The sequence below is a fragment of the Sus scrofa genome, chromosome X (assembly GCF_054392235.1).
Source record: "Sus scrofa isolate SSC_HxYL_T2T_F1_AM1 chromosome X, Sscrofa_HxYL_maternal_Yorkshire_Landrace_v2.0, whole genome shotgun sequence".
NCBI classification, from domain to species: Eukaryota; Metazoa; Chordata; class Mammalia; order Artiodactyla; family Suidae; genus Sus; species Sus scrofa.
The window spans coordinates 130,637,808-130,664,264 of NC_139401.1; the positions used below are offsets into that span (position 1 = coordinate 130,637,808).

Consider the following 26,457-nt stretch of genomic DNA (forward strand, 5'->3'; position numbering starts at 1 on the left):
TAAATAAATAAATACATAAAAATAAAGTGAAACTCAAACACAGAGTAGAAACATGGTTGTGGGGGGCTGGTGGGTAGGTGAAACAGGAAGAGGTTGGTAAAAGGGTACACGACTTCAGTTATAAGATGAATAAGGCCTGAGAATCTAATGTATAACATGGTGACTATAGTTGATAACACTGTATTGTACAATTGAAATTTGCTAAGAGTAGAACTTAAATGTTCTCACCAAAGGGAAAAAAAAAGAGATAAATATATGTGAGGTGATTGATGTCTTAATTAACTTGCTGGGGGGAATCCTTTCACAATATTTATATATATCAAATCACCATGTGTACACTTTAAACATCTCACAATTTATCAGTTATACCTCAAAAATGCTGTAAAAGGAGTTCCCATTGTAGCTCAGTGGTTAACAAATCTGACTAGCATCCATGAGGGCGCAGGTTTGATCCCTGGCCTTGCTCAGTGGGTTAAGGATCTGGCTTTGTCCTGAGCTGTGGTGTCGGTCGCAGACACGGCTTGGATGCTGTGTTGCTGTGGCTCTGGCGTAGGCCGGCAGCTACAGCTCCAATTAGACCCCTAGCCTGGGAACCTCCGTATGCCGCCTGTGTGGCCCTAAAGAGCAAAAAAAAAAAAAAAAACCACAACAAACAAAAAAACCCAAAAACAGTGCTGTAAAAAAAGTTGACTTTATAGAACAATGAAATCACCTATTAAAAACCTAGTTATGACACCACCTGGGAGAAAACACCCTGTGAGTTTGGGGCGCTGTCTTGCAGGATGTGTCATGCACTCTGGACCAGGGCCAGTAAACAACATAAGGCACTGTTCCTTCCAGAGCCAGAAGACATGTGGTAAGGAGTAAGGGATGGTGGTGAGAAGGATGCTCAATGACACACCTGGAGAAATGTTTGCACTTTGCATCTCTTTCTCTGATTTCTGCTCTTTCAGAAGCTTATTATTCAAAAGAGAAATATCTTGGGGAGGGAAATACAGCAATGGTTCCACTGAATTACAAGTTATACCACTAGGCAGATTCAAAAAAAAAAAATAAATAAATAAAAGAGAAAGAGAGAGAATTAGTATGTCGGCTAAAGTGATTGATTCTGGTCCTCATTAAGTACTACGTATTAGTACAGGAATGAACAACAATTTGCTTCCATTTTTCCACTGAGGCATCTTTTACGCTGTTTTCATTATAACAATCAATTCTCTTTTACATATCTTTTTGTACAGATGGGTAACTGGATCGATAGCTAAACATGGAATTTTTGTGTCCCAGAATATATGAATATTTAACTTTACAAGGTGCTGTCCAATTGCTGTCTAAAGTGGTTGTACCCATTTTGTACCTCCACCAGCAACGACTGAGGTCCTATTTCTGTATATTCTTGTGAATATTTATTACATTTCGCTAATCCAAAGAACATAAAATGATATCTCATTGTTGGTTAATTTGCATTCCCCTGATTACCTGAGGTTGAATGTCTTTTCATGTCTGACAGTAATGATATTTTAAAAATAGTGTACCTTCTCAAGTTGCCACAAGAATGGTAGTTACATTTTGAGCAGTGGCACGCACCATCTAGTGAAGCAGTTCTTGTACTCATGCCCATGCAGATTTTCCTCACTAATTAGGTCTGGGTTTACTAGTATCATTTGAATGTCCTTGAAACTATGGGTTGAAAGAGGAAAGCCAGAGCAGACTTTAAATCTACACCTGATAATCTACAAAAGGGATACTTCACGTGGATTTTTGTGGCCTTGATCTCGAATCTGTAAACCATGGAGTGCTCAGGCTTAATCTTAGGGATTTTGTCCCCCTGAGTTTGTGTTGGTAACTTGGGTTTCTAGCTGCATAATGTGAATTGCTCAGGAGTACTGCACTGTTGCAGAAGTACCATGCCTTGCCTGTTCACAGCAACCCCAACAGCTACAGTCAAGTACGAGTCATAGCAAGCCAGAGCTGGAAAGAATCTTCATGATCAGGATGTCCACAGCCCATAATTCGCAGAAGGGAAAGCTTAGCCTCTGAAAGCACAACCCATGAGGAGGTAGAAAACTGAGTTCTCAACCTGTCTCTAGCTTAATCCCTGAGCCCTCAGGGCTGCAGCGTGGTGCCTGGTCAGATGATATTTTCCATGGGTCCTGTGACATGAACAAGGTTGCTCTTGGGAGGCAATTGTTCATGGGGCTCTTGAGTTTCTTTTGTCCTTTGTCTCCGACCCAGTAGTCCTCCATCTTCTGCCAGCATTTATGAAATTGTGGCAGGGTGCCTTGTTATTCAGAAGCACAGTAAAATCTCAGACACCTCTCTGTTCCTCATGGTTGAAGGCAATGATTTCAAATTAGTTTTGGAAAGGCTGAGGCAAAAAAAAAAAAAAAAAAAAAAAAAAAAAAAAAAAAAAAAAAGATTACAAAAAGATAAAAGGAAAGGAAAGCAGATTTTTTCCCCCTCTTCCAGATCCTTTAATAAACTAAAGAGCATTATGAATTGCTCCTGGATGTGGGGGCAGAATGGAGTCTGCTAAATTTCAAGAATTATTTACATAGGAAAACTCCCTTCCCCCTTCCCCCTATGGAATGTTTATTAACATTTCAAAGAACCATAAGAACAATGGAATACAACTACTAGGCAACCATTTGGGAAGCCCCAGTAAAATGTAGTAAAAAAAAGGATGGAAATACAGTTCAAGGGGGTAGTTTTCACATCCCTAAAGGTGCTTTCGCAGGGTTGCCCAAAACAAGACAGCTAATGGAATTTTGCCCAAGGGTCAGATTTTAGAGTCTGAAAGGGGGCTTCGAGACAATGCTAACTTCTATGTTTCACCCAGGTATCACTGAGACACAGCAGAAGGAAAGTACTTAGGGCCACCCAATTTATTGGTGACAAGTGATGAGAATCAAAACTAAGTGTTCTGAGTCACCCTTTTTTGTGTTCCTCACACAATCTTTGTTCTCATATTGTCCTACTGTTTCATTTACTTGTAAATCAGCCTTAAGGTCTCTGAAGGCAAATACCACTTTGTTCCATTTAAAACCTCCTACTAAGATGTACTGGCAACCTGTTGAACATCTACCATATTCACTATCAGCATCCAGTGCTGCCCACCACAACGTTCTGCTTTGATGGAGATGCTCCACATTCGCACTGATACCCGATATCACCTGAGCCACGTGTGACTATGGAGCACTTGCTGCGGAGCTATTGGGACTGAGGAAGTGACTTCTTAATTCTATTTAATTTTAATTCATGAAAAGTTACACTTATATAGCCACATTTGGCCAGCAGCTACTGCGGCCAGCTGCAGTGACTAACTATGGTGACCACGGGGGCGACAACGGTGTCAGAGGACTGAATTTGAGGAGGAATTTGCAGCCAGGGCTGGAGTGTGAATTCCAGCGAGGCCCTTTTGTCAGTGGGTGACAGCAGTCCCGCTACTGGAGCAGGGCCTCAGGGCCCCATTCATTCATTCATTCAACATGATCTGCCCGGTCCTGCAAGGGCCAGGCCCTGAGCAGGGGCGCGGGGACCCAAGTCTCCCAGCAGGCCTCGGGAAAGGGGCGGGGCCTGGCCACGAGGGCCGCACGTGCTGCGGGGTGGGGTCACGTAAGCGTCCCCGCCCGAGAGGCTTCTGGGTTCTAGGCGACCGTTGGTGAGGGAGCCTCTCAGTGTGGCCGGAACCTTGAGCTATGCCTTCGGAGGGGCGATTGATGCGGGGGAGGATCCGCTCAAAGACCCGGGGGCTGCGGGGGCCGCGCTCCAGGGTGTTCCACTGTGAGCCGGGATGCAATGCGGCTGTGGGGTCGCACCCCGGGGGCAGCGGCACGGGGCGCCAGGCCGTCATGGCGGCGGCGACGCCTCAGCCCAGCTGGCAGGCGTCTCTGCGCGGCCTGCAGGCCGAGACGCGCCACTCTCTGCTGAGGATGTGGGCTTACAAGCGCTTCGGGCTGCTCCTGCTGGGCCTCTGGGGCCTGCTGCTGCTGTACTACTACCTGAGTCCCGGTGAGCGCCCGCTTTGGGGACCCTGGGCCAGGGCCCCTCAGGGGGAGCGGAGGGGAGGGGAGGGCGCCGAATTGAGGGGTGGGGGGCTTTGCGGGTGGTGCGAAGGCCCACGATCGCTCCCTCCGCCTCTGCCCTCAGGTCCGACAGCAAACTGCTGCCTCCTCATCTCCTTTCGGAAGCACCCACTCCTCAGAAAGCCGTTCCCCCCTCACTTTCCCTAACAAAACCCTACCCGCCTCACCTCCTGGCTTTAAAAAAAAAAAAAAAATGGAGGCGACATTCTCAAAACCGAAAATTAACTCTTGTTGTGAACAATTCAGTGGCATTTAGTATGTTTAAACGTTGAGCAGCCACCACCTCTCTCTAGTTCCAAAGTATGTTCGTCACCTCCATTTCAAACCCACCTCACGAATGCGATTACTCATTTCCCTGCCCCTGCCCGCACCCCCCCCCCCCCGCTGCTTCCGTCTCTATGGCCTGTTCCTATAAAGGGGAACAAATATTATTTGTCCTTTGTGTCTGGCTTATTTTACTTGGCATAATGGTTTCAGGATGTGGGCATGTTGTAGCCTATGTATCGGTAGTTCATTCCTTTTTATGGCCAAATACTATTCCGTGGTGTGAATAAGCTGCATTGTGTTTAGCCATTTATCGATCGATGGGCATTTGGTTTATTACCACTTGTTGGCTATTATGAGTAATACGGCTCTGAATATGCATGTATATGTTTTTGAGTATATTTTCTGTTCTCTTGGGTGTGTACCTGGGAGTGGAATTGCTGGGTCGTATGGGAATTCTGAACTGTTTGAGGAAGTCCCAAACTTTTCCAAAGTGGCTGAGCCATTTTATATACCCACTGATAATGTGTGAGGGTCCCCATTGTTTGTTATCACCCTTCTCTTTTTGCTTATCACCATCCTAGTGCATATGAAGTGGTATCTTATTGTGGTTTTCATTATTATTTCCGTAATGACTAATGATGTTGTTGAGCATCTTTTCATGAGCCTTTGGATATTTGTGCGTCTTCTTTGCAAAAACGGCTATTTTTTTGGCCATTTTAAACTGGATTGTTTGTGGTTTTGTTATCGAGTTGTAAGCGTTCATATATTTTGGATATGTGATTTGTAAATATGTTCTCTCATTCTATAGGTTTTCTTTTTACTTTCTTAAAAATGTCTTTTCTCTTCTCTCCTCCCTTTCTCCTCCTCCCCTCCCCTTCTCCTCCTCCCCACTCTTCCCTTCTCCTCCCCCCTCCTTCCCTTCTCCCTTCTCCTCCTCCCCACTCTTCCCTTCTCCTCCCCCCTCCTTCCCTTCTCCCTTCTCCTCCTCCCCTCCTCCTCCCCCTCCCTGCCTCCTCCTCCCTTCCTCCCCTTCCCGTCCCTCCCGTCCCCTCCCTAACCGTCCCTCCTCCTCTCTCTCTTCCCCCTTCTCCTCTTCCCTTCTCTTCCTTCCCTCCCCTCTCCCCACTCGTCCCTCCTCCTCTCTCTCTCCTCCCTGTCCCTTCCTCCCCCCCTCCCCTTCCCATCCCTCCCCCTCCCCTCCCCACTTCTCCCTCCTCTCGCTCCTTCCCTTCCTTCCCTTCTTTCATGGTTGCCTTCCCTGCAGCCTCTACCCTCACAAATGACTTCCCTCCTTCATCTCTTCCCTGAAATGCCACCTTCCCTCAAGTCCTCTCACAAAGTAGGAACTTCCCTCTCCTTAGGAAAATCCCTCCTCCTTTCTCAAAGAACTTTCCTCCTTTGCTTACACTCACTTCCCTTTGTCACCTCACTTCACAAATCCACTTCCTCTCTTACTCTCACAAATACCTTCCCTTTCTTCATCATCACTCCTAGAATGTTCTTAACCTTAGCTCAAGGTCCTTTCATTCCTCACCTCCCCACAGTGTCTTTCCTTTGCTCATCTTACAGGCCTTCTCGACTCTCACTCAAAAGCTTTTCTTCTTTATTTGACAGAGCGCTTTAATCCTCTCACTCATGGTCTTCACCCCTCACCTCCCTTTTATAATGCTTATATTCTCTTCCCTTATACTGTCCTCGCTCTAACCTAACCTACCTTCGCAAAGGCCTTCCCTTCCTCAAAATCCTTCTCTTACCTCTCTTTCTTTCTTTCTTTTTTCTTTTCTTTTCTTCTTTTTTTTTTTTTTTGGCCTGCCCCCAGCATGTGGAGTTCCCAGGCCAGGCCAGGGATCAGATCCAAGCCGCAACCTCAACTAAGCCCTGCAAGTGCGGCAATGCTGGATCCTTAACGCACTGTGCCGGGGATCCAACAGGCGTCCTGGCACTCCCAAGATGCTGCGGGTCTCCTTGTGCCACAGTGGGAGCTCCCCCTTACATTCTTATTTACTCTCTTCAAGGTCTTTGATCACCTCCCTGTCAGATGCTGTTTCAGCCCTCCAAACCCCTCCCCTTCTCCCCATTCACAGATTTTTTCTTCCCTCACCACTCAAAGGTGTGCTCTTCCTCCTCAAAAGTTTTCTTTTCCTCCTTCTGCTCAATGGTCTTTCCCCAAGTCTTTCCCACCTCCTCCTTCAAATCTTTCTTGCACCCCACTCAAATACTTTTCCTTTCCAGCCACAGCCCTCTCTGCTTAGCTTCAAGATAGCCTTCCCACAGGGGCCTTCTCTACCTTACCTCCCCTGGCCTGCCCTCCCTCCCAAGCCCCTCACAGTGGTTTTCTGTCTCCTCACCTGCATAAAGCCTTAGCTTTCCCATAGTATTCCTCTCTCCCTCCCTCGCGCTTCAGCTTCAAGCCTCCAAACCTTCCACTATCCCCACTTCTAATCTCAATGACTTCTCTCTCCCTGCCTTCCCTAGAAGCCTTCTGTCCCCTCAACCGAAGTCCTTCCACAGTCAAAGAAGGAGACAAAAATTGGGCAAAGGCAAGGTATTACAAGTAAAAGGAACAGAGACCACCGTATACTGTCAGAACTGCTTGGGGTTGAAATTCAGTGTTCAATAAAGTATAGGTTATACATTTTCTTATCAACGGTTTAAATAAGTTTAAATATGATTCATGCCCTTTGAAAAGTATTTTAAAATACTTTTAAAATGATCATTTACATATCATAGTACTTGAGATTATTCATATTTATTTTTCCTACTATTAATCTAAAATATAAAGTATTTCTGGATTACTTTTACTGTATTTGTAAACATTAGTTACATGTACAACAGAGAACCTTACAAACAGAGCTTTTTCATTCTCTGAAAAAAAAATCTAAAAAACAAAACTATAGATTGCACATTATATTTTCTTAGTCCATGGGTTCATTTCCTATTTTGAGTAGAGCTCTTAGAAAAAGAGAATAATGTCATTCAGTATGACTTCTTTATTTCCACAAGGACTTTTCCTAACATAGGTTCAACAGGTTTTCTTCTAAAATAATCCATGATTCGTTCTTTATGTTGTGAGATTTTCCAGATTCCCGGAAGGTAATATGTGACTGGATGGATTAAATGTCATTTTGCATTTAAAATGATTTAACTTAATTAACTTAATTAATTTAACTAAATTTATTGTGTTATGGGTTCAGTTGTGTCCCCCCACAACAAAAAATGCTGGACTTTTACCAACCCCCCCATCTCAGAATGTGACCTTATTTGGAGATAAGGTCTTTATAGAGTTAATCAGGTTAAAGTGAGGTGGGCGCTAATCTAGTATGAATGGTGTCTTTATATAATGGGGAAATTTGGACACAGAGATAGATATTCATAGTGGAAAGACTGTTTGAGTAGACACAGGGAAAAGAGAGCCATGTACAAGCCAAGGAGAGAGGCTTTCCTCACAGTTCTCTGAAGGGGCCAATCCTGTTGTCATCTTGATTTTGGACTTCTAGCCTTCAGAACTATTGAGACAATAAATTTCTGTTGTTTTAAGCCACCCTGTTTATAGTGCTTTCTTACAATGACCCTAGAAAACTCATACACACTGAGGGGTAAAATAATTTGGCTGTGATCCTGTAATATTATGATGAAAACAGGGCATATGGTCTGGGAGCTAAAATTTCCCTTCTTCTAGACAGACCCTTCTGCGTTCTCTGATATTTAATGCCACCAAGGAGAGTTGAGGTTGGGAGATCTGAAGTAACTCTGAGATAGCCCCACGTTGTATTGTCATTTGGACCTTGCTTTTCAGGTTATTTTTATGCATAAGGCATAAAAACTAGTGGCATGCAGGATGAAGAGACTAGTAGATTGAGACTGGGAATTTGATCCCACCTCCTCCACCAATTCTTTACCACCTATTGTGTCAGTCTTTATGGAACATCCTTTTTGGGGAGATTAAAAAGAGAGAGAAATAAAGATTGACTAATAGGTAATATTTTCAGAATGTTTTAGCTCCATTGGAAAGAAACACATGGCTGGTTTCTATATTATTATATTACAATACCTCAATTGTCTGTTATTCTTGGGATGTGAATGAGGCAGTGCACCTAGGTAGAAGGTCTGATTGACTGCCTTGTACCGCATTAAGCACCAAGTTTGGTCTTGCTTTAACCATTTGTGTATGTGGTGTACTTGGAGGATCCCTGAATTAGGAGTTAGAAGAACTGAGTTGTTATGATTCTGCCATTGACTTGCTGTGTGGCCTTTGATGAGTCATTTTCCCTCCTTAGGCTTCAGTTATCATGTTTAAAAATCGAGGCGATTTCACTAGACAGGTGTTTCTCCTGCCTCAGTCATTTGAATAACACCTTCACAACTCTTGGTTATCTTAATTCTACCAATTATTCATATTTTTATTTAAATTTCCTCACTTCTTAATATAAATATATTTTCAAAGGAAACTGAAGCATGGTTATAAATGGAAAACTGGTCATATTTGCTATTAAGAGAATTGTTTATAAAAATAAATATCCTGAAAACAAAGTAATATTATTAAATTTAAAATTATAAAACAGTAAGAAGAAACAGCGAAAAGGAGTTCTTTTGTGGTTCAGCAGGTTAAGGGTCCAGAGTTGTAACTCCAGTAGCTTGGGTTGCTGCTGTGGAGCAGGTTCTGTCCCTGGCCCAGGAACTCCTGCATGCAGCAAGGTGCAGCCAGAAAAGAAAAAAAAAAAGAAAAAGAAACTGTGAAAGACATATGATAAAATATTTACTCATTTTACATTGTACTAAGCGTTTCATGTATGACTTCACTTAATACTTAAAATTTTTCAAAATAAATATTATCCTCATATTGTAGATGAATAAACTGAGGCGAAGAGAAGTTTACTGATACTGCCCAAGTTCACCAGCTAGTATATGGCAGAGTCTGGATGCAAATTCAGGTCTATTTGAGGTCAGGGCCCAGAAGAGACTGCAGCATAGGTAGACCCTCAACTTACTAAAGTCTTAGCAGAATCCTCTTCAGGCTGATACTGTTAGCTACTATTCGAATTCTGTTTCTTCACTATTTAATCTAGTTCCTTATCTGAAAGACCTCACTGCAGAGCAGAGCTGACAGCCATTATTTGCAGAAAGAAAATGTGGGGGTCCCTTGTTTAAAATTTGTTGTTTAGGATAATAGTAGAATAGTGAACCAAAGTGTGAGACCTTTCTAAGAGCCATGTTCTGTAGATTGCACAGGTCACATGCCCAGAAGGCTGTGGCTTTGAGTCTCTTTTTTCTTTGAAATGTAGTTAGATTTTCAGTCTTTTTTTTTTTTTTTGTAACAGGGAAATTAAAAAATAAAAATTCTTTGTGACAGGGAAACCTAATTGGTTCTTTACTATTTCTTGCTGCCATTTAGGGATGTTGGATCCTAATCTTTTATTTGCTGAGCTTGTTAACGAGTGTACAGATGCAAATGAAAAGCAGAGAGGATGGAATTATTCTGCATATGAAAAACAGTGGGGAAGGGGAAAGGGCTAGAGCCTAGTAGAATGAGAAGATGATCAGAAAAGATCTGGGCACTAGCTGATGGGAGATTTTGGAGAGAGGAAAAGGACAGTTGCTTCCAGGAATGAAAGAACAGGGATGTCAAAGGGGATTTTATAAAGGTTTCCATATTGTGAGTGATGTCAGCCTTGTTTGGTGTCATGGTAGTTTTGATATACTAGTCATATATATTTTTTCCACTTTTATAATAAATACATAAGTAGCAAATACTAAATACATCCATAAATATTCAACTGTGTTCCGCCTAGAATCAACTCATGTAATACTGATGGTACTCATACCACATTCTGGGAATAGTGCTCAAGTTAATTTATAAATAATTTCCTTTCAAGATAGGGAAGAAACCAGTGGTAGAAAGCAAGTTAAATATACTGGAGGCTTTTGGTACAGGCTGCCACTGATGACACTTATCTGAGTAAAGGTTTAATTACCTCCTCCTTTCCTAGTGCCCATTGAAATGCCCAAAAGATCTGTAATGTTTGAAAACCCAGAGAACCAAAAAGGGTGCTATCTTTATTGATATGCCAGACATTTGGAGGATTTCTGAAAGATGGATGGCCATGCCAGACACTCCTAAGAGAAGTTATAGCAACGTGTGTTTCACCTCTGCTAAAGCTAACCCAGTTTGTCAGGGTCTGGAAGGTAGTATACTCTGAGTTAGATAACAGTCTCCATCCTGGAGGGACTCCAGAGAGCATACCCTCTATGGAAGATAACCTAGTATGGGGACTCAGACCACAGTGTGCTACTGCTAGCCAATAATTCCTTCAGATGGTGTGTTGATAAGGACAGTCAGTTGTGGAAGGGAAGCACTGAGTGAGCAAATGGCAGTACAGAACACAGGTCCTGTCAGGGCTGCTTGCAACTGCAGCTCCTTTCCTATATGATGTGGGGCAATGAGTCCTCTAATTTAGCAAAGCATGGCTGATAATATTAATATCATTCCTTGTTCCCTGTTCTGGAAGCACTCTTCCAAGCCCTTTGTGTGGCCGGTTTCTTCTAATTTTTTTCTAAGCTGAAATATTAACTCAGAGAGGCCCCTATTTAAAGTAGGTCCCCTGATCCAGCGTTACTGTGAGCTGTGGTGTAGGTTGCAGACTTGGCTTGGATCCTCTGTTGCTGTGGCTGGCAGCCGTAGCTCTGATTAAATCCCTAGCCTGGGAACCTCCATATGCCACGAGTGCAGCCCTAAAAAGCAAAAATAAATAAATAAATAAATAAATAAATAAAGTAGGTCCCCTACCTTATACTATATTGGTTTCCACTTTCTTCATAGCACTCATTAAAACTTGTAATTTTTTTTTTTTTTGTCTTTTTGCCATTTCTTGGTCCGCTCCCGTGGCATATGGAGGTTCCCAGGCTAGGGGTCTAATCGGAGCTGTAGCTGCTGGCCTGCACCAGAGCCACAGCAACGCAGGATCCGAGCCGCGTCTGTGACCTACACCACAGCTCACAGCAACACCGGATCGTTAACCCACTGAGCAAGGGCAGGGATTGAACCCGCAACCGCATGGTTCTTAGTCGGATTCGTTAACCATTGCGCCATGACGGGAACTCCTAAAATTTGTAATTATTTATTAGTTTAATCCTTTGTCATCTTTTTCTCCACTATCTTGTAAGCTCCATGAGGGCAGGGATCTTATCTAATCCATTCACTGATATATCCCCCAAACCTAGAATATAGTAGGCGGTAAATACTTATTTATTGATGAGTTGGAGTTAGGAAAAAACAAACTGGACAGAATGGGTTATTTCAAGTGAATATTCTTATGATTCCATCCTGATAATTATTTTATAAGAAAATGATTTCCTAGGAAAATGATAATGAAAATTGATTCTTGAGCATGAGAAAATAAAAAGTCGTAAAGGAACTATCTCCCTCTACAACATGCAGACTCAGACTATTTATGGATGTGTTTTTCCAAACCTTTAATGGATCAAATATTTCCTATGCTGTTTAAACTTTTTTTGGTACAGAAAAAAAGATGAGACATTTTCCAGATTATTTTATGAAGCAGATATGACCTTTATGCCAAAACCTGCAGAGATAGAAAACAAAACTTCAGACACCCTTGACATAGGAATGTTGAACCACAAATCCTATGCAAAGCATTAGCAATTGTGGGCTTTATTTCAGGAGTTCAAGAATCTCTTAATATTGAAACATATATTAATACTCAACAATTAATAGGCAGAGGAAAATATGATCATGACAGTAAATATTAAAAGTATTTGATAAAAAAACCCCACTTCCATTCTTGCTTAAAAATAAAATAACAACAGAACATTTGTAGTAAACTAAGACTAGAGGAATACATCCTTAATTTAAAAAAAATATTTTAAGCCAACAGCCAAAGTTACATTTAAGTATGAAACACTAGTGCATTCCCATTAAAGTCATGTCAGCTTAAAAAAAATATACGATGTGGAGTTCCCTTTGTGGCTCAGTGGTTAACGAATCCGACTAGGAACCATGAGGTTACGGGTTCGATCCCTGCCCTTGCTCAGTGGGTTAATGATCCGGTGTTTCCATGAGCTGTGGTGTAGGTTGCAGACGCAGCTCGGATCCTGCGTTGCTGTGGCTGTGGCGTAGGCCAGCGGCTGCAGCTCCGATTCAACCCCTAGCCTGGAAACCTCCATATGCCGTGGGAGTGGCCCAAGAAATGGCAAAAAGACAAAAAAAAAAAATGTACAATGTAGGAGTTGTGAGTTGTTTTATTTGGGGCAAAATGAGAACTATAGTTCCAGAAGCAGCAGTTCAGATAGCTCTGAAAAACCATTTCGAAGAGATGGGGGGAGTATCAGTATATTTGTGATTTTGGTGAAGCGGGGAGGTACATGCAACCAAGCACACATTTTGCAGAAGGTTGCTGCTAGTCTTGTGAAGGTTATTGCTAGTCATAAGGAGTGAATGTCACCATGAAGGATTTTAGTGCTTTTCTAGATAGGAGGAGATGCAAGAATTGGGCTTATAAAATCTCCTGAAAATATCTGTCTGAGACCTGTTCTGCCAGTTTTCCCAGAGCACAGAGTGTCTCACTCCTGATCTCCACCCTTAACTCTTTCAGTGGGTGTTGAGGGTCAGCAGCTGTAGTGGCTCATGATTCAATCATTGTAGAGGCAGATAGCAAGTGCCAGTCTCCAATTCATAGCCTCCCCCCACATGATCATAAATGCAGCCATAATTTTGGGAGACATTTCATGACCCTTTTGTCCCATGGTGCTTGGAATGCTTATTCCAAGGTTTGGAAAGGATTTTTCTGATGGGCCACTTAATGTACTGTTACTAGACTAGGCCTTATTAACAGTAGCCCAAAGTCTCTGGACTACCTGTCTTACTAGGCTGTTATGATCCAGGAAAATATTCCCTTTTGTTGCATCTTCCCATATCTAGAATTACATTATTATAACCATTGATCTGGTAAAGAACCGTGTATCTGTTCAACTGCTTCAGGTTGCTCAGTCATCATTATTTTTGTTGGAGGCTCAGTCACACATTTGGTAATACAAGAAATAATAATCTTTTACAACAGGCAAATACCAATAACATAGATAATAACATTAATAGAGTTACGAGTAAATATTTATGCCAAGAACTTCCTATGCCAAACCAGTTTTTGTAGATGTCATCAAGACTAGGAAGTGGGTCACTTAAGGCAGAAATCTGATTTTTCATGTGGTTCATTAGATGTGTTATATATGGGGATTCATTGGGTGTGAAAAGACAGTGTTCAGTTTGAATTATGGCACAGGTGCCTCCTTGAGATGCTGTAAGGCCATGCGGTTTTGTAGCACTGCTTTCCTCATTATGGAGAGCTCAGAATTCAGTGGGATAATAACTTGGTTACTATCACTTGAAGTCTATTTATGTTTAGCATCTCAATAGATGGAGAAAAAGCATTTGACAAAGTCCAACATCCATTCATGATCAAAACTCTTACCAAAGTGGGTATAGAGGGAACATACCTTAACATAATAAAAACCATTTATGACAAACCCACAGCAAATATAATACTCAATGGAGAAAAGCTGAAAGCCTTCCCACTAAAATCTGGAACAAGACAAGGATGCCCACTCATACCACTGTTACTCAACATAGTATTTGAAGTCCTAGCCACAGCAATCAGACAAACAAAAGAAATAAAGGCTATCCAAATTGGAAGAGAAGAGGTAAAATTGTCATTGTATGCAGATGACATGATATTATTTTTAGAAAACCCTAAGGACTCAACCCAAAAACTACTTGAACTGATCAACAAATTCAGCAAAGTGCAGGATATAAGATTAACATTCAGAAATCAGTCACATTTCTTGTGCTAAGAATGAAATATAGGAAAAGGAATACAAAAATACAGTATCTTTTAAAATTGCACCGCAAAAAATCAAATACCTGGGAATAAACCTGACCAAGGTGGTGAAAGACTTATATGCTGAGAACTATAAAACATTAATCAAGGAAATTAAAGAAGATGTAAAGAAATGGAAAGATAGTCCATGCTCCTGGGTTGGAAAAATTAATATTGTAAAAATGGCCATACTACCCAAAGCAAACTACAGAGTCAATGCAATCCCTATCAAATTACCCATGACATTTTTCACAGAACTAGAACAAACAATCCAGAAATTTATATGGAACCACAAAAGACCCAAAATTGCCAAAGCAATTCTGAGGAACAGAAACCAAGCAGGAGGCATAACTCTCCCAGGCTGCAGGCAATATTACAAAGCCACAGTCATCAAGACAATGGGCAAAAAGACCTGAATAGACATTTCTCCAAAAAAGATATACAGATGGCCAACAAGCACATGAAAAAATGCTCAACATCCCTGATTATTAGAGAAATGCAAATCAAAACTGCCACAAGATACCACCTCACACCAGTCAGAATGGCCATCATTCATAAGTCCACAAATAACAAATGCTGGAGGGGGTGTGGAGAAAAGGGAACCCTCCTGCACTGTTGGTGGGAATGTATTTATTTATTTATTTATTTATTTTGTCTTTTTGCTATTTCTTGGGCCGCTCCTGCGGCATATGGAGGTTCCCAGGCTAGGGGTCCAATCGGAGCTGTAGCCACCGGCCTACGCCAGAGCCACAGCAACGCAGGATCTGAGCCGCGTCTGCAACCTACACCACAGCTCACGGCAACGCCGGATCCTTAACCCACTGAGCAAGGGCAGGGACTGAACCCGCAACCTCATGGTTCCTAGTCGGATTCGTTAACCACTGCGCCATGACGGGAACTCCTGTTGGTGGGAATGTAAACTGGTACAGCCACACTATAGAGAACAGTTTGGAGGTACCTTAGAAAACTATACATAGAACTACCATGTGATCCAGCAATCCCACTCTTGGGCATATATCCAGACAAAACTGTCCTTGAAAAAGACACATGCACCCGCATGTTCACTGCAGCACTATTCACAATAGCCAAGACATGGAAACAACCTAAATGCCCATCGACAGATGAATGGGTTAGGAAGATGTGGTATATATGCACAATGGAATACTACTCAGCCATAAAAAAGAACGAAATAATGTCATTTGCAGCAACATGGATGGAACCAGAGACTCTCATCCTGAGTGAAGTAAGTCAGAAAGAGAAAGACAAAAACCATATGATATCACTTATATCTGGTATCTAATATATGGCACAAATGAACCTTTCCACAGAAAAGAAACTCATGGACTTGGAGAATAGACTTGTGGTTGCCCAGGGGGAGGGGAGGGAGTGGGATGGACGGGGAGTCTGAGGTTCATAGATGCAAACTATTGCCTTTGGAATGGATTAGCAATGAGATCCTGCTGTATAGCACTGGGAACTATATCTAGTCACTTATGATGGAGCATGATAATGTGAGAAAAAAGAATGTATATATGTATGTGTGACTGGGTCACCTCGCTGTATAGTAGAAAATTGACAGAATACTGTAAACCAGCTATAATGGAAAAAAATAAAAATCATTAAAAAAAGACAAAAAATAAAATCTATTTACATTTAGAATGTGTAAGTAATGAGGTCCTATTGTATAGCATGGGGAAATATATATATCCAGTCTCTTGTGATAGACCATGATGGAAGATGGTACGAGAAAAAGAATGTATATATATGTATGACTGGGGAACTAGGGTCCCACCTAGTAATATCAATAGTAACCTAAACAGGACTGAATTTTTTTCTTCTAAAATAAATTTCCTAAGGGCTAGCTAATCAGAGCCTTCCTTGGAAGGGAGAAATCCACCAAGGTAACTTAGAAGCACTAGTCACAGGTAATTGGCCATAAGCCCAACAACTGGATTGATTTTCAAAATTAGCACAGGATAGTACCCATGGTAAAAATACATTTGATTCATATTCAAAAGTCAAGAAAGCACTGTAAATCATCATATGAGTCAGGCCCAGCATCTTTGGGCCAGCTCTCTACTCTGATGTCTTCTTCCTGGTGTGAGTGCAGTTTCTCTTCCATTTGAGCATTGTTTTAAGGTGAGTTTGAGATCAGCAGCCCTCTCTATAGACCCATCTGGTGCAGGGCTCCCTTTTAAGTGGGAAATATGAATTCAAGAGTCAGACTCAAGAATGCCTGTTATCATGGTGTATGATCCTTTTAATATGTATAATATAATACAGTTGGATTTGGTTTGCTAATATTTTGTTGAGGATTTTTATTTTTGCATCTATGTTCATCAGTGATCATGGCTTATAATTTTTTTTTGTGATATCCTTGTCTGGTTTTTGAATGAGAGTGATTGCGGCCTCATAGAATGAACTTGGGAGTGTTTCTTCCTCTGCAGTTTTTTGGAAGAGTTTCAGAAGAATAGGTGTTAATTCTTCTCTGAATGTTTGATGGTATGAGGAAAAGAATGTACATATAAATATACATGTGTATATATATATATATATATATATGACTGGGTCACTATGCTGTATATAAAAGAATGTGTATATGTATATATGTGTGTGTATATATATATGACTGGGTCACTACGCTGTACAGCAGAAATTGACACAACACAGTACATCACCTATACTCTAATAAAAAAAGTCTGTAAAAGTTTTTTAAAAAAGAATGCCCGTTACCATAGCTATTGTTCAACATAGTTTTGGAAGTTCTAGGTAATGCAGTGAGAAAAGAAAGAGAAACAAGCTATTAATATTAGAGAGAAAGGAGACAAAACCATCTGTATTTAGTGATATTGTGGCTATATAGATCTGGAATGAAACTGAACAATGAGAGCTAATGAGAGTCAAAGAAATGATTTAGAAAATACCTGAACCGAAATCAATAGCTTTCTTACAAACTAGCAGTAATCAGCTAGAAAATGTAGTAAAATAGACCATATTCAAATAACAACAAAAATATGTGTAATATATGGGAATAAGTATAATAAGAAAGGTTATAGGACCTGTATGAATGCAACTAGAAACCTTACTCGGGGAGATAAAAAGAGACTTGAATGAGTGAGAGTCTTGGGAGAGATAATTTTGTACCACTATCAGTTGTTTCCAAATGAGTCTACATTTACGTGAATTCAGTCTAGACAGGAGGCACACAGTAAATGTTTTTTGAATGAATGTTGAATAAGTGAACACAATTACTATACAAATATTAGGATTTTTCAATTTGACAAAATAGTCTAAATTTCATCTAAAAAAATTCTTCAGGTTTGAAAATAAAATAAATTTTTTTCCCCTTTACTTCTTTGGCTGCACCCATGGCATGTGAAAGTTGGGCCAGGGATCAAACCCACACCTCAGCGGCAGCCCAAGCCACTGCAGTGACAATGCCAGATCCCTAACCTGCAGCACCAGAAGAGAATTCTTAGAATTTTGATAATGAGAACTAATGAAGGGATTGCCAGATCAGTTATGAAAACATATAACAATACAAGATAAATTATAACAGTGATATTGATGCATGAGCAGGTAGATTAGTGGAACAGAATGAAAGTCAAGAAACAAATTGATCACTAAGGACTTAGTATGTGATGGTGATGTCATAAATAGGAAAGGATGGATTTAATAAATGGTGTTAGGAAAACTGGAAAAATACATCCATATTTTATAAAATAGTCCAAAATATTTTCAAGATGGTTTAAAGATTTAAATTTAAAAAGTGGAACTATTTAAGTGATAGGCAGAAATATTAGAGTGTAGAATGCTTTTGATTGAAAAAACACACAACCTAAAATTTGAGAATTATGTTCTTTTCAGCAGGTTTACTGAGGACTTAAGCCCAGTATACTATCTAACCTGGCTCCTCCCTTACCTCTTTGGAATAGTCTCTCAGATACCTCTTAGTATCCTGGAGCAGGAGAAACCAGGATGTATAGGAGTTTGGGCAAAAAAAAAAAAAAAACAACAAAAACTCAGGTAGTCGAACATCAAAAGATAATTTTAAAAAGCTAATCAAAGAAGAATCAGGGAGTTCCCATCATGGCTCAGCAGAAACAAATCTGACTAGGATCCATGAAGTCGTAGGTTTGATCCCTGGCCACGCTTGGTGAGTTAAGGATCTGGCATTGCTGTGAGCTGTGGTGGGGGTTGCAGACGCGGCTTGGATCTGGCGTTGCTGTGGCTGTGGTGGAGCCAGAGGCTATAGCTCTGATTTGACCCCTAGCCTGGGAACTACCATATGCCACGGGTGCAGCCCTAAGAAGCAAAAAGTGAAAAAAAAAAAAGGAAAAATCAGACATCTCAAGTTAATGAATTTAGTGCTTTTCTGTGTATGGGAAGAATCAAGGGTTGGATTAATTGAAATTATTCCTTTGATACACATCTTAACTATCTAGGGCCAGTATCCTGTGTTGTTTCTCTATCCTGAATCCCCTCAAGGTGCACCGTATCTGGTGGCTGCAGTGGCTAATGGCTTGGCGGCCTCAACATCCTTTGTTAACTGAAATGACAGGCACATTCTTTGTCCAAGGTGCTTTTTAAAACATGACCTGAAAGGCAGAAATAGTAAAGGAAGAGATTGATACGTTTGATTACATGAAACATTTTAAACTTTTGAACTTCCCAAAACATCATAAAAAATATAAATGTAGCTGACTACCTTGAAAAATATTTGCAACATATGTGGCAGATTAAGGGTTAAGTTCTCTACTACACAATATATGAAACAGATAAACTCACTGATGACTAAAAGTGCAAATTAAGGAGTTCCGTTGTGGCTCAGTGGTTAACAAATCTGACTAGCATCCATGAAGATGCAGGTGGGTTAAGGATCCAGCGTTGCTGTGAACTGTGGTGTAGGTCACAGATGCGGCTTCAATCCTGCGTTGCTTTGGCTGTGGTTTAGACCGGCAGCTGCAGGTCCAGTTCGACCCCTAGCCTGGGAACCTTCATATCCCGCAGGCGTGGTCCTAAAAAAGCCAAAAAAAAAAAAAGTGCAAATTAAAACAAAAGAGAGACCATTATTTTGGCTATCAAACCGACAAACAACAGTGAAAAGGTGAGGGTCCATGAATATTGCCCTTGCCGGCACTGCTGGTAGACGTATACCTTGGGGCAGCCATACTGGAGGGGAATGTGGCCAAGGTCAAGGGCCATTCCTTAAGAATTTATCCTGGGAGTTCCCATTGTGGTGCAGTGGAAACGAATCTGACTAGGAACCATGACGTCAGTTGAGGGTTTGATCCCTGGCCTCGCTCAGTGGGTTAAGGATTTGGTGTTGCCATGAGCTGTGGTGGAGGTTGCAGATGTGACTTGGATCTGGTGTTACTGTGCCTGTGGTGTAGGCCAGCAGCTGTAGCTCCAATTTGACCCCTAGCCTGGGAACCTCCGTATGCCGTGGGTGCGGCCCTAACAAGCAGAAAAAAAAAATAAATTTATTCTAAGGAATTTTCATGAATATCTGCAGAAATATAGCTCCAATGATAATTATTTCAGAGTTTCTTTTTTTTTTGGGTGGGGCGGAGTTGTGCCTATGGCATGTGGAAATACCAGGGCCAGGGATCAAACCAGTGCCATAGCAGTAACCCAGGCCTCAGCAATGACAGTGCTGGATCTTAACCACTAGGCCACCAGGGAACTCTCAAGAGTTCTTTCTTTCTTTATTTTTTTTAAATTGAGGTATAATTGACATCTAACATTATATTAGTTTCAGGTGTACAACATAATGGTTTGATACCTGTATAGAAATCATCACAGTAAGTCTAGTTAACTAAGTGTATCACCATACACAATTTAGAATTTTTTCTTATGGGAACCTTTAAAGATTTATTCTCTTAGAGACTTTCAGATATGTAGTACATTATCCCAGGACTTTTTTATTTGATAACTGGAAGTTTGTACCTTTTGCCTATTTCACCCATTTCTCCCACCTACCACCCCACTCCGTGCCTCTGGTAACCATCAATTTATTCTCTGTAACTGTGATTTCTAGGCAGTGTTCTTCATAATATCAATAAATTGTAAACAACATAAATATCTTTCTGTGGGAGGATTGTTAACTCATTTATAATAGAGCTGTATAATGGAATACTGTGAAGTTATTAAAGATCATGTTGGCAAATATTTAATGATATGGGCAAAGCCATGTTATGAGAATGAAGATGGATATTCTCTCTCCTTATATAAGATGAATCATGCAGATAAAACTAAAATGTTTTGAAGTAGTGAAGAAGGATAAGGAAGGTTTATGGTGTCTCTGGCTTTAATTTTTATTAGTAGATAAAGAAATCAATATATTTACCAAGAGTTTCTCTGATGGGGTCTGATTTAGTTGGAATGCATAACTGATTCCAAGTTGTTAATTGATAAGGCCTCTGAGTGCCAAGACTGTCAAAAGCAAGTTCACTATTGTAAATCAGTTTATTTTATTTATTTATTTTTTTTATTTTCCCACTGTACAGCAAGGGGGTCAGGTTATCCTTACATGTATACATTGCAATTACAGTTTTTCCCCCACTCTTTCTTCTGTTGCAACATGAGTATCTAGACATAGTTCTCAATGCTATTCAGCAGGATCTCCTTGTAAATCTATTCTAAGTTGTGTCTGATAAGCCCAAGCTCCCGATCCCTCCCACTCCCTCCCCCTCCCATCAGGCAACCACAAGTCTCTTCTCCAAGTCCATGATTTTCTTTTCTGAGGAGATGTTCATTTGTGCTGGATATTAGATTCCAGTTATAAGTGATGTGTAAATCAGTTTATAGTGCAACAATGAAATATGTCAGCCTATAGCTTAAGCATTTTACACTTTATTTTTAAATTAATTTTTAAACTTAATACTCAGTTTTTCAGTTTAATGGCAGAAACATGTTCTGATTATTAATTGTACTTAAGCTGTTACGAATTTTAGGTACAATGTCTGTTAGCTCTTAGACTTTCAATATTTATTTATTTTTATTTTTTATTTTTTGTCTTTTTGCCATTTCTTGGGCTGCTCCCGCGGCATATGGGAGTTCCCAGGCTAGGGGTCCAATCGGAGCTATAGCCACCAGCCTATACCAGAGCCACAGCAACGTGGCATCTGAGCCGCGTCTGCAACCTACACCTCAGCTCATGGCAACGCTGGATCCTTAACCCACTGAGCAAGGCCAGGGATCAAACCTGCAACCTCATGGTTCCTAGTTGGATTCGTTAACCACTGAGACATGACGAACTCCTAGACTTTCAATATTTAATTTAAGCAAAGGGAATTACTTTTAAAGGATTATAGAAAGTGATAAATGCTTTATATGTTGGGATTAATAATTTCACTTTTCTTAAGGGTTTGTGAATTCTGCGTCTCCAAGTGAGAATACTCTGTGGACCAATGAAAATGCTAATGGACAATCTCTGGAAAAAAATTCAGCCTCAAGAGCTCTCTTAAGTTTTTTCTTTCCAACAAGTAAGTTCCTGTTTGATTTTATTTCTCCCAATGTCCTTGTTTTGAAAACAGTAGTTAAATGTTTAGGAGGCAGTGTGGTCTATTGGCATCGGGATGAGACAAACCTGAGTTTTAGTGCTGACTCTTCCCTTTGCCCCAGGCAAGATAACCTCTTAACTTCAATGTTTTTCCTCATCTTTAAAAGGAAAATATTTACCAGAGAGAATTGTGAGGTTGAACCGAGATAGTATTTTAAGGCATTCCGTAAATGTCTGTTACTCTTTGTAGAATACTTTTCCTTCATAAATCTCTAAACCAGAGTTCCCATCGTGGTGCAGCAGAAACAAATCCGACTAGGAACCATGAGGTTGTGGGTTTGATCCTTGGCCTCGCTCAGTGGGTTAAAGATCTGGCATTGCTGTGAGCTGTGGTGTAGGTCGAAGACAAAAAAAGACAAAAAAAAAAAATCTCTAAACCTTTCAAAATTTACCTTAATAGCATTGCTTGAAATTTAGTCAGTGATTGTGAAATCAATGTCTTCTGTGGCATTAATCAGGGTACTGTGTAGCTCTAACGTTATGGGGTATACCAGCTGTTTTCCCATCTGTTTTAATGATAAAAAGTTCAGGTTTCAAGTCACATCATCTTTGTCTTTTTGTGATTCTGTATATAATGTGTTTATCAAGCACATGATGGCCCGTGAGATTATTAACCACAAATAAACATACTTCATTTTGTACAGCATGCAGTGCCCTTTCAAGAAGGTTCAAATAAATTGACATACGTGAATTACAAAGATGAAGCTTTCATTAAAAATCAATGTGGAATTTATTCTAACAAAATTTGATATATATACACAAAATTATGGCCACCGTTTAATTTCAGACTCTACCACTGAATTCTTATGTGACCTTGCATAAAGCTATTCATGTTTCTCTCTAGCGGTTTCATCATGTACAAAGCAAGCATTATAACACCTACTGCCAATGAGAATAGCAAAATAAGCAAACTCCTTAAGTAATTTATCTAAAAATACTTCCATGGTCAAATTGAATGGAGAAAGAGAAACCTGATAAGGTGGTATGTTGTGAAGCTAGAATAATGGTTTAGTGAGTGCTGGGGTTGGTCGTAAACAGCAAATGATGATTTACGCTTTAGAGCTTAAGAAGATAGCAGATGTAAACTTCCTGTAGTTACCTGTAATAACTACATTATACAAACACTGAGGCCACCTTTAAAATAGTTTAGATATCTGCATTTCTGAAATACTCCTACAACCTGGTGCAGTAAGTTGAGTCAAAATCAACTTATGAGATAACGTTTTCCCTCAACAAAATCATACTATTCCATTTTAAGAGACATCTCACCTAGGTTAATTCAAATCTTTCAAAACAGTGATTACATATTTAAAACATATATATCACATTCTTTGAGAATAACTACAAGTTCATAAAATATGAAGTACTTTTAACCAATTTATTTCCTCCCCTGTATAATTGAAAATGAATACTCTTTCTACTTAAGCACTAACAAAAGTAACTGTCATCTTGTTATTAGGCTGCTGTTAGAAATAGATTCATCTCTTACAGATTAAAATGATAACCAAGAGACAGACTGGCAGAGAAGCTTGAGAGGTCAAACCATCCTTCTCCCTTGGGACAAAATTATATATCATTTATATATGCTTTAGCTTGATAAAAATAATTGTTCTACCTTTTTTATTCTTCAAAATTACAAGTGTCTCTTGGTAATTTGAGTCTGAAAGTTAATTTTAGTATCTGGTATAGAGTCTATCAGATGGCAATTTAAGTAAGATAACAGAAGCCCAGCATTAGAAGGGACTTTAGAGATCATCTAGTCCAGTCTTTTCTATGATTTAAAATCTTTTCTTGTATGAATTTCATCCCCGGAAAGTGGTCTTTGAACAGTACCAACAGGGAAGAACTCAGGACATAGGAAGTCCTTCCAGTCTCTGACCAAGCCCTGACAGTTGTCACCTTTTTCTGAGTGTGTGATATCCAAGGCTGAACATGGTATTCCAAATGTAGTCCATCCTGGGGAGGAGAGTCACTCTGGGCCTGGCAGAATCTTAGAACAGATTGTTTAGAGTATAACAACAAAGTAGGCTAAGCTCTCACGTGTCTAAAATATTTGGGAAATGAATATCCAGGCCAACTGGTAATGCATTAAATTTGTGACCTTGTTCAAGTTACTTTGATCCTTTAGTTCTTCATTTTAAAAATGGAGGTTGAAATAAAAAGTAAAAATGGAAGTTGTAGAACTAATTTTGAGAGTTTGCTGTGAAGATTAAAAATAATATGTCTAAAGCAGGGTACCTGGCTCAAATAGGTGACTAATGAATGGTAGCTATTATTATTTTCACCTGGGCTTCAGGAATTACTAGTTTTTAAAGAAGAAGAATATAACAAAATATACCAAGAGGTAAAAATATGCTAAATAGCCATTACATTGTTCTTTGCTGATTTTGAAGTGCTTTGGAGTGGTTAGAGTGATCATAAAACATCATTTATTACTTTCCTAAGTCTGAGGTTGTTGATGGTATTGGAGATTGAACTGAATCTATACTGGCCTTAAAGCCATACTATAGAGATTTTCTTTTTGAATAAAATACTGATACCTACTTTTTTAGTTGTCAATTGTTTCTCATATAGATCAGCTATTTGAGCTTGTGAATCTTACAGATTCAGATATATATGAATTTATTGAAGTTGTATGAATCTTGGTATTTGTACTATAAATCATTGCCTATTCAAAAATTATAGATTCATAACTTAAGGCCAGAAGAAAGACTCTCAAAACACATTGCAGTGGCAATATGATGTGTTTACAGAAAGTAGGTCAGTACCAGTAGTATCACTTACCTTATTTCCTAGCAGTAAACTGTTCAAATTTTGCTTGCATTCATTCTTATTGACGTAATTTATCTGTAACTTAGTAAAACTGAGTGAGAGGATGTCTGTGGTATTATTTTAGCAAGGTGTTAGTTTTAAGGACATTTGACCTGTTCTTGTTATTTAGCCCCTTCTGTGTGACATTTGCATCACTATTGCTCAGCTTTTGTTTATAGTCACTTTGAAACTACCTTACCAATGATCTGTTAACACTTTTTATTTTCTGCAGTTCATCTAGAATTGAAAACATGATGTTAGATAACTTCGTGGTAATTTTTAGTTTAACTCATTTTTTTCAGCATTCAGTACTATTTGTATAAATCATTCAATCTTGAAATGTACCAGCTTAAGTGTTTTTCTTTTCCTTTTGTATTGCAGGTATTATTTAATTAGGGAATGTGCTTATTAACCATGCCAAATTCTCTTTCTTGCATTTTTTTCACCTAAAAGCATGCATTCTGAAGGAGAATCAGGTGGTGAAGCCTTGCAATCCACTGCAAGATTTTAACAAGACTGAGTGTTTGAGAAACAAGTGCTGTTATTCATCACTCAAGACCAGCAACTTCAACTGTTTTGTCCCACTGAAAGATAGTAAGCTCATCCTCTTACATTTATTATATTCTTATTTTTTAAAAATTGAATAAACAGCCTCAGTTTAAATTTGGATCTCTCAGGTCCAAACACTTAATTAAAGGAGGCTCCTAGCCCTAGAGAAATACCATCTGTAGGAAGTCCTGAAGTGGTCAGGCTTCTCTGTTCATGAGCCTTTTCTGCTTAGCACTTAGATGGGATTATGGCAGTTTGAAATTAGTTTCATCTTTTCTTTTGCTTTAGTCACTATCTTGTCACATAGGCTCCAAGCTTTATGAGATGTAACCCTCAATGCCTGGGAGTAGATAGCAATCAGTCATGCCTTAGCTTACTTTTCTCTTTCCACCTTCTCTTCCTGAGTAGAAATCTCGTTTATCTTTTTTCAGCATCTCAGTATGTAACAGTATACTTGAATGTTTCTTGTTAAAGTCTGTTTATTAGTTTCTCTCTTTATTCTTTTGTTTTTGAATTAGGTTCTTCTCTTAAGATTTTTTTTCTTTACAGTGTTTTGAGCACTAGACCATCTGTTTTTGCTCCTTCATTTGGATAGTGGGGACATATTCCCAGTTGGTTCCTTGATGGACGTATATGATATGATTAAACACTAACAAATGCTACAAAAGGATGCATGCAAAACAGTGTCTTAGGTTAATATCATCCCTATTAAATTTACAGCTCTTTGTTGAACATCTAGTATTAATAATGGAAACTGAAACCTGGCCATGAATATAGTATTACAATTTGAACACTGTCACATGGTGTTTATAATTCATTCATTAGTTTAGTCTTTATATTATGTGTGAAGAGACATTTGGTTCTTGTAGAGGGAGAAATTGAGCCATGACTTACAATTCCCCAATCATATTAGAATGCATTTATGAATGAATATAAGAATAAAATATACTTATTCATATGCAAATTCTTGATTTCTCATTTAACATAATGTTTTATAATTTGGAAGTAAACATTTAAGAGGCCATTCCTTTATCAAGCTAACTATTCATAGATTAATTCACTTCCTGAGTATTCTAGGATGTATAACATATGGCCAAGGAAAAAACATGGTTAGGCCATAGGAAGGAATGTATTTAGTATGATTCATAGTCTGTTAACAAAAACAGTAGATCACTATGTTAAGGCTTTCATTGGGGGGAACATACTTAAATGTAACCTTTAGTTGTATTTCAAGAACATTTCATAAACTGCTACTTATAGAATACCAAGGATATTTACCTGTTATGTAAGAATATCT

The 26,457-nt window shown here is 39.6% G+C and overlaps 1 protein-coding gene across 10 annotated transcripts in view; it reads left to right on the forward strand.

The window, feature by feature from the left end:
- The first annotated feature begins 3,635 nt into the window (after positions 1 to 3,635).
- Positions 3,636 to 26,457, forward strand: part of FMR1NB (FMR1 neighbor) — a 307,469-nt gene continuing 284,647 nt past the window's right edge. For all 10 annotated transcript variants that reach the window (XM_085006510.1, XM_085006507.1, XM_085006505.1 and 7 more), the window contains exons 1-3: positions 3,636 to 4,008; positions 21,604 to 21,723; positions 25,065 to 25,205. In XM_085006510.1, coding sequence (XP_084862636.1) covers positions 3,696 to 4,008; positions 21,604 to 21,723; positions 25,065 to 25,205 — 574 coding nt within the window. In that variant the 5' untranslated portion in view covers positions 3,636 to 3,695. The remainder of the gene's footprint in view (positions 4,009 to 21,603; positions 21,724 to 25,064; positions 25,206 to 26,457) is intronic.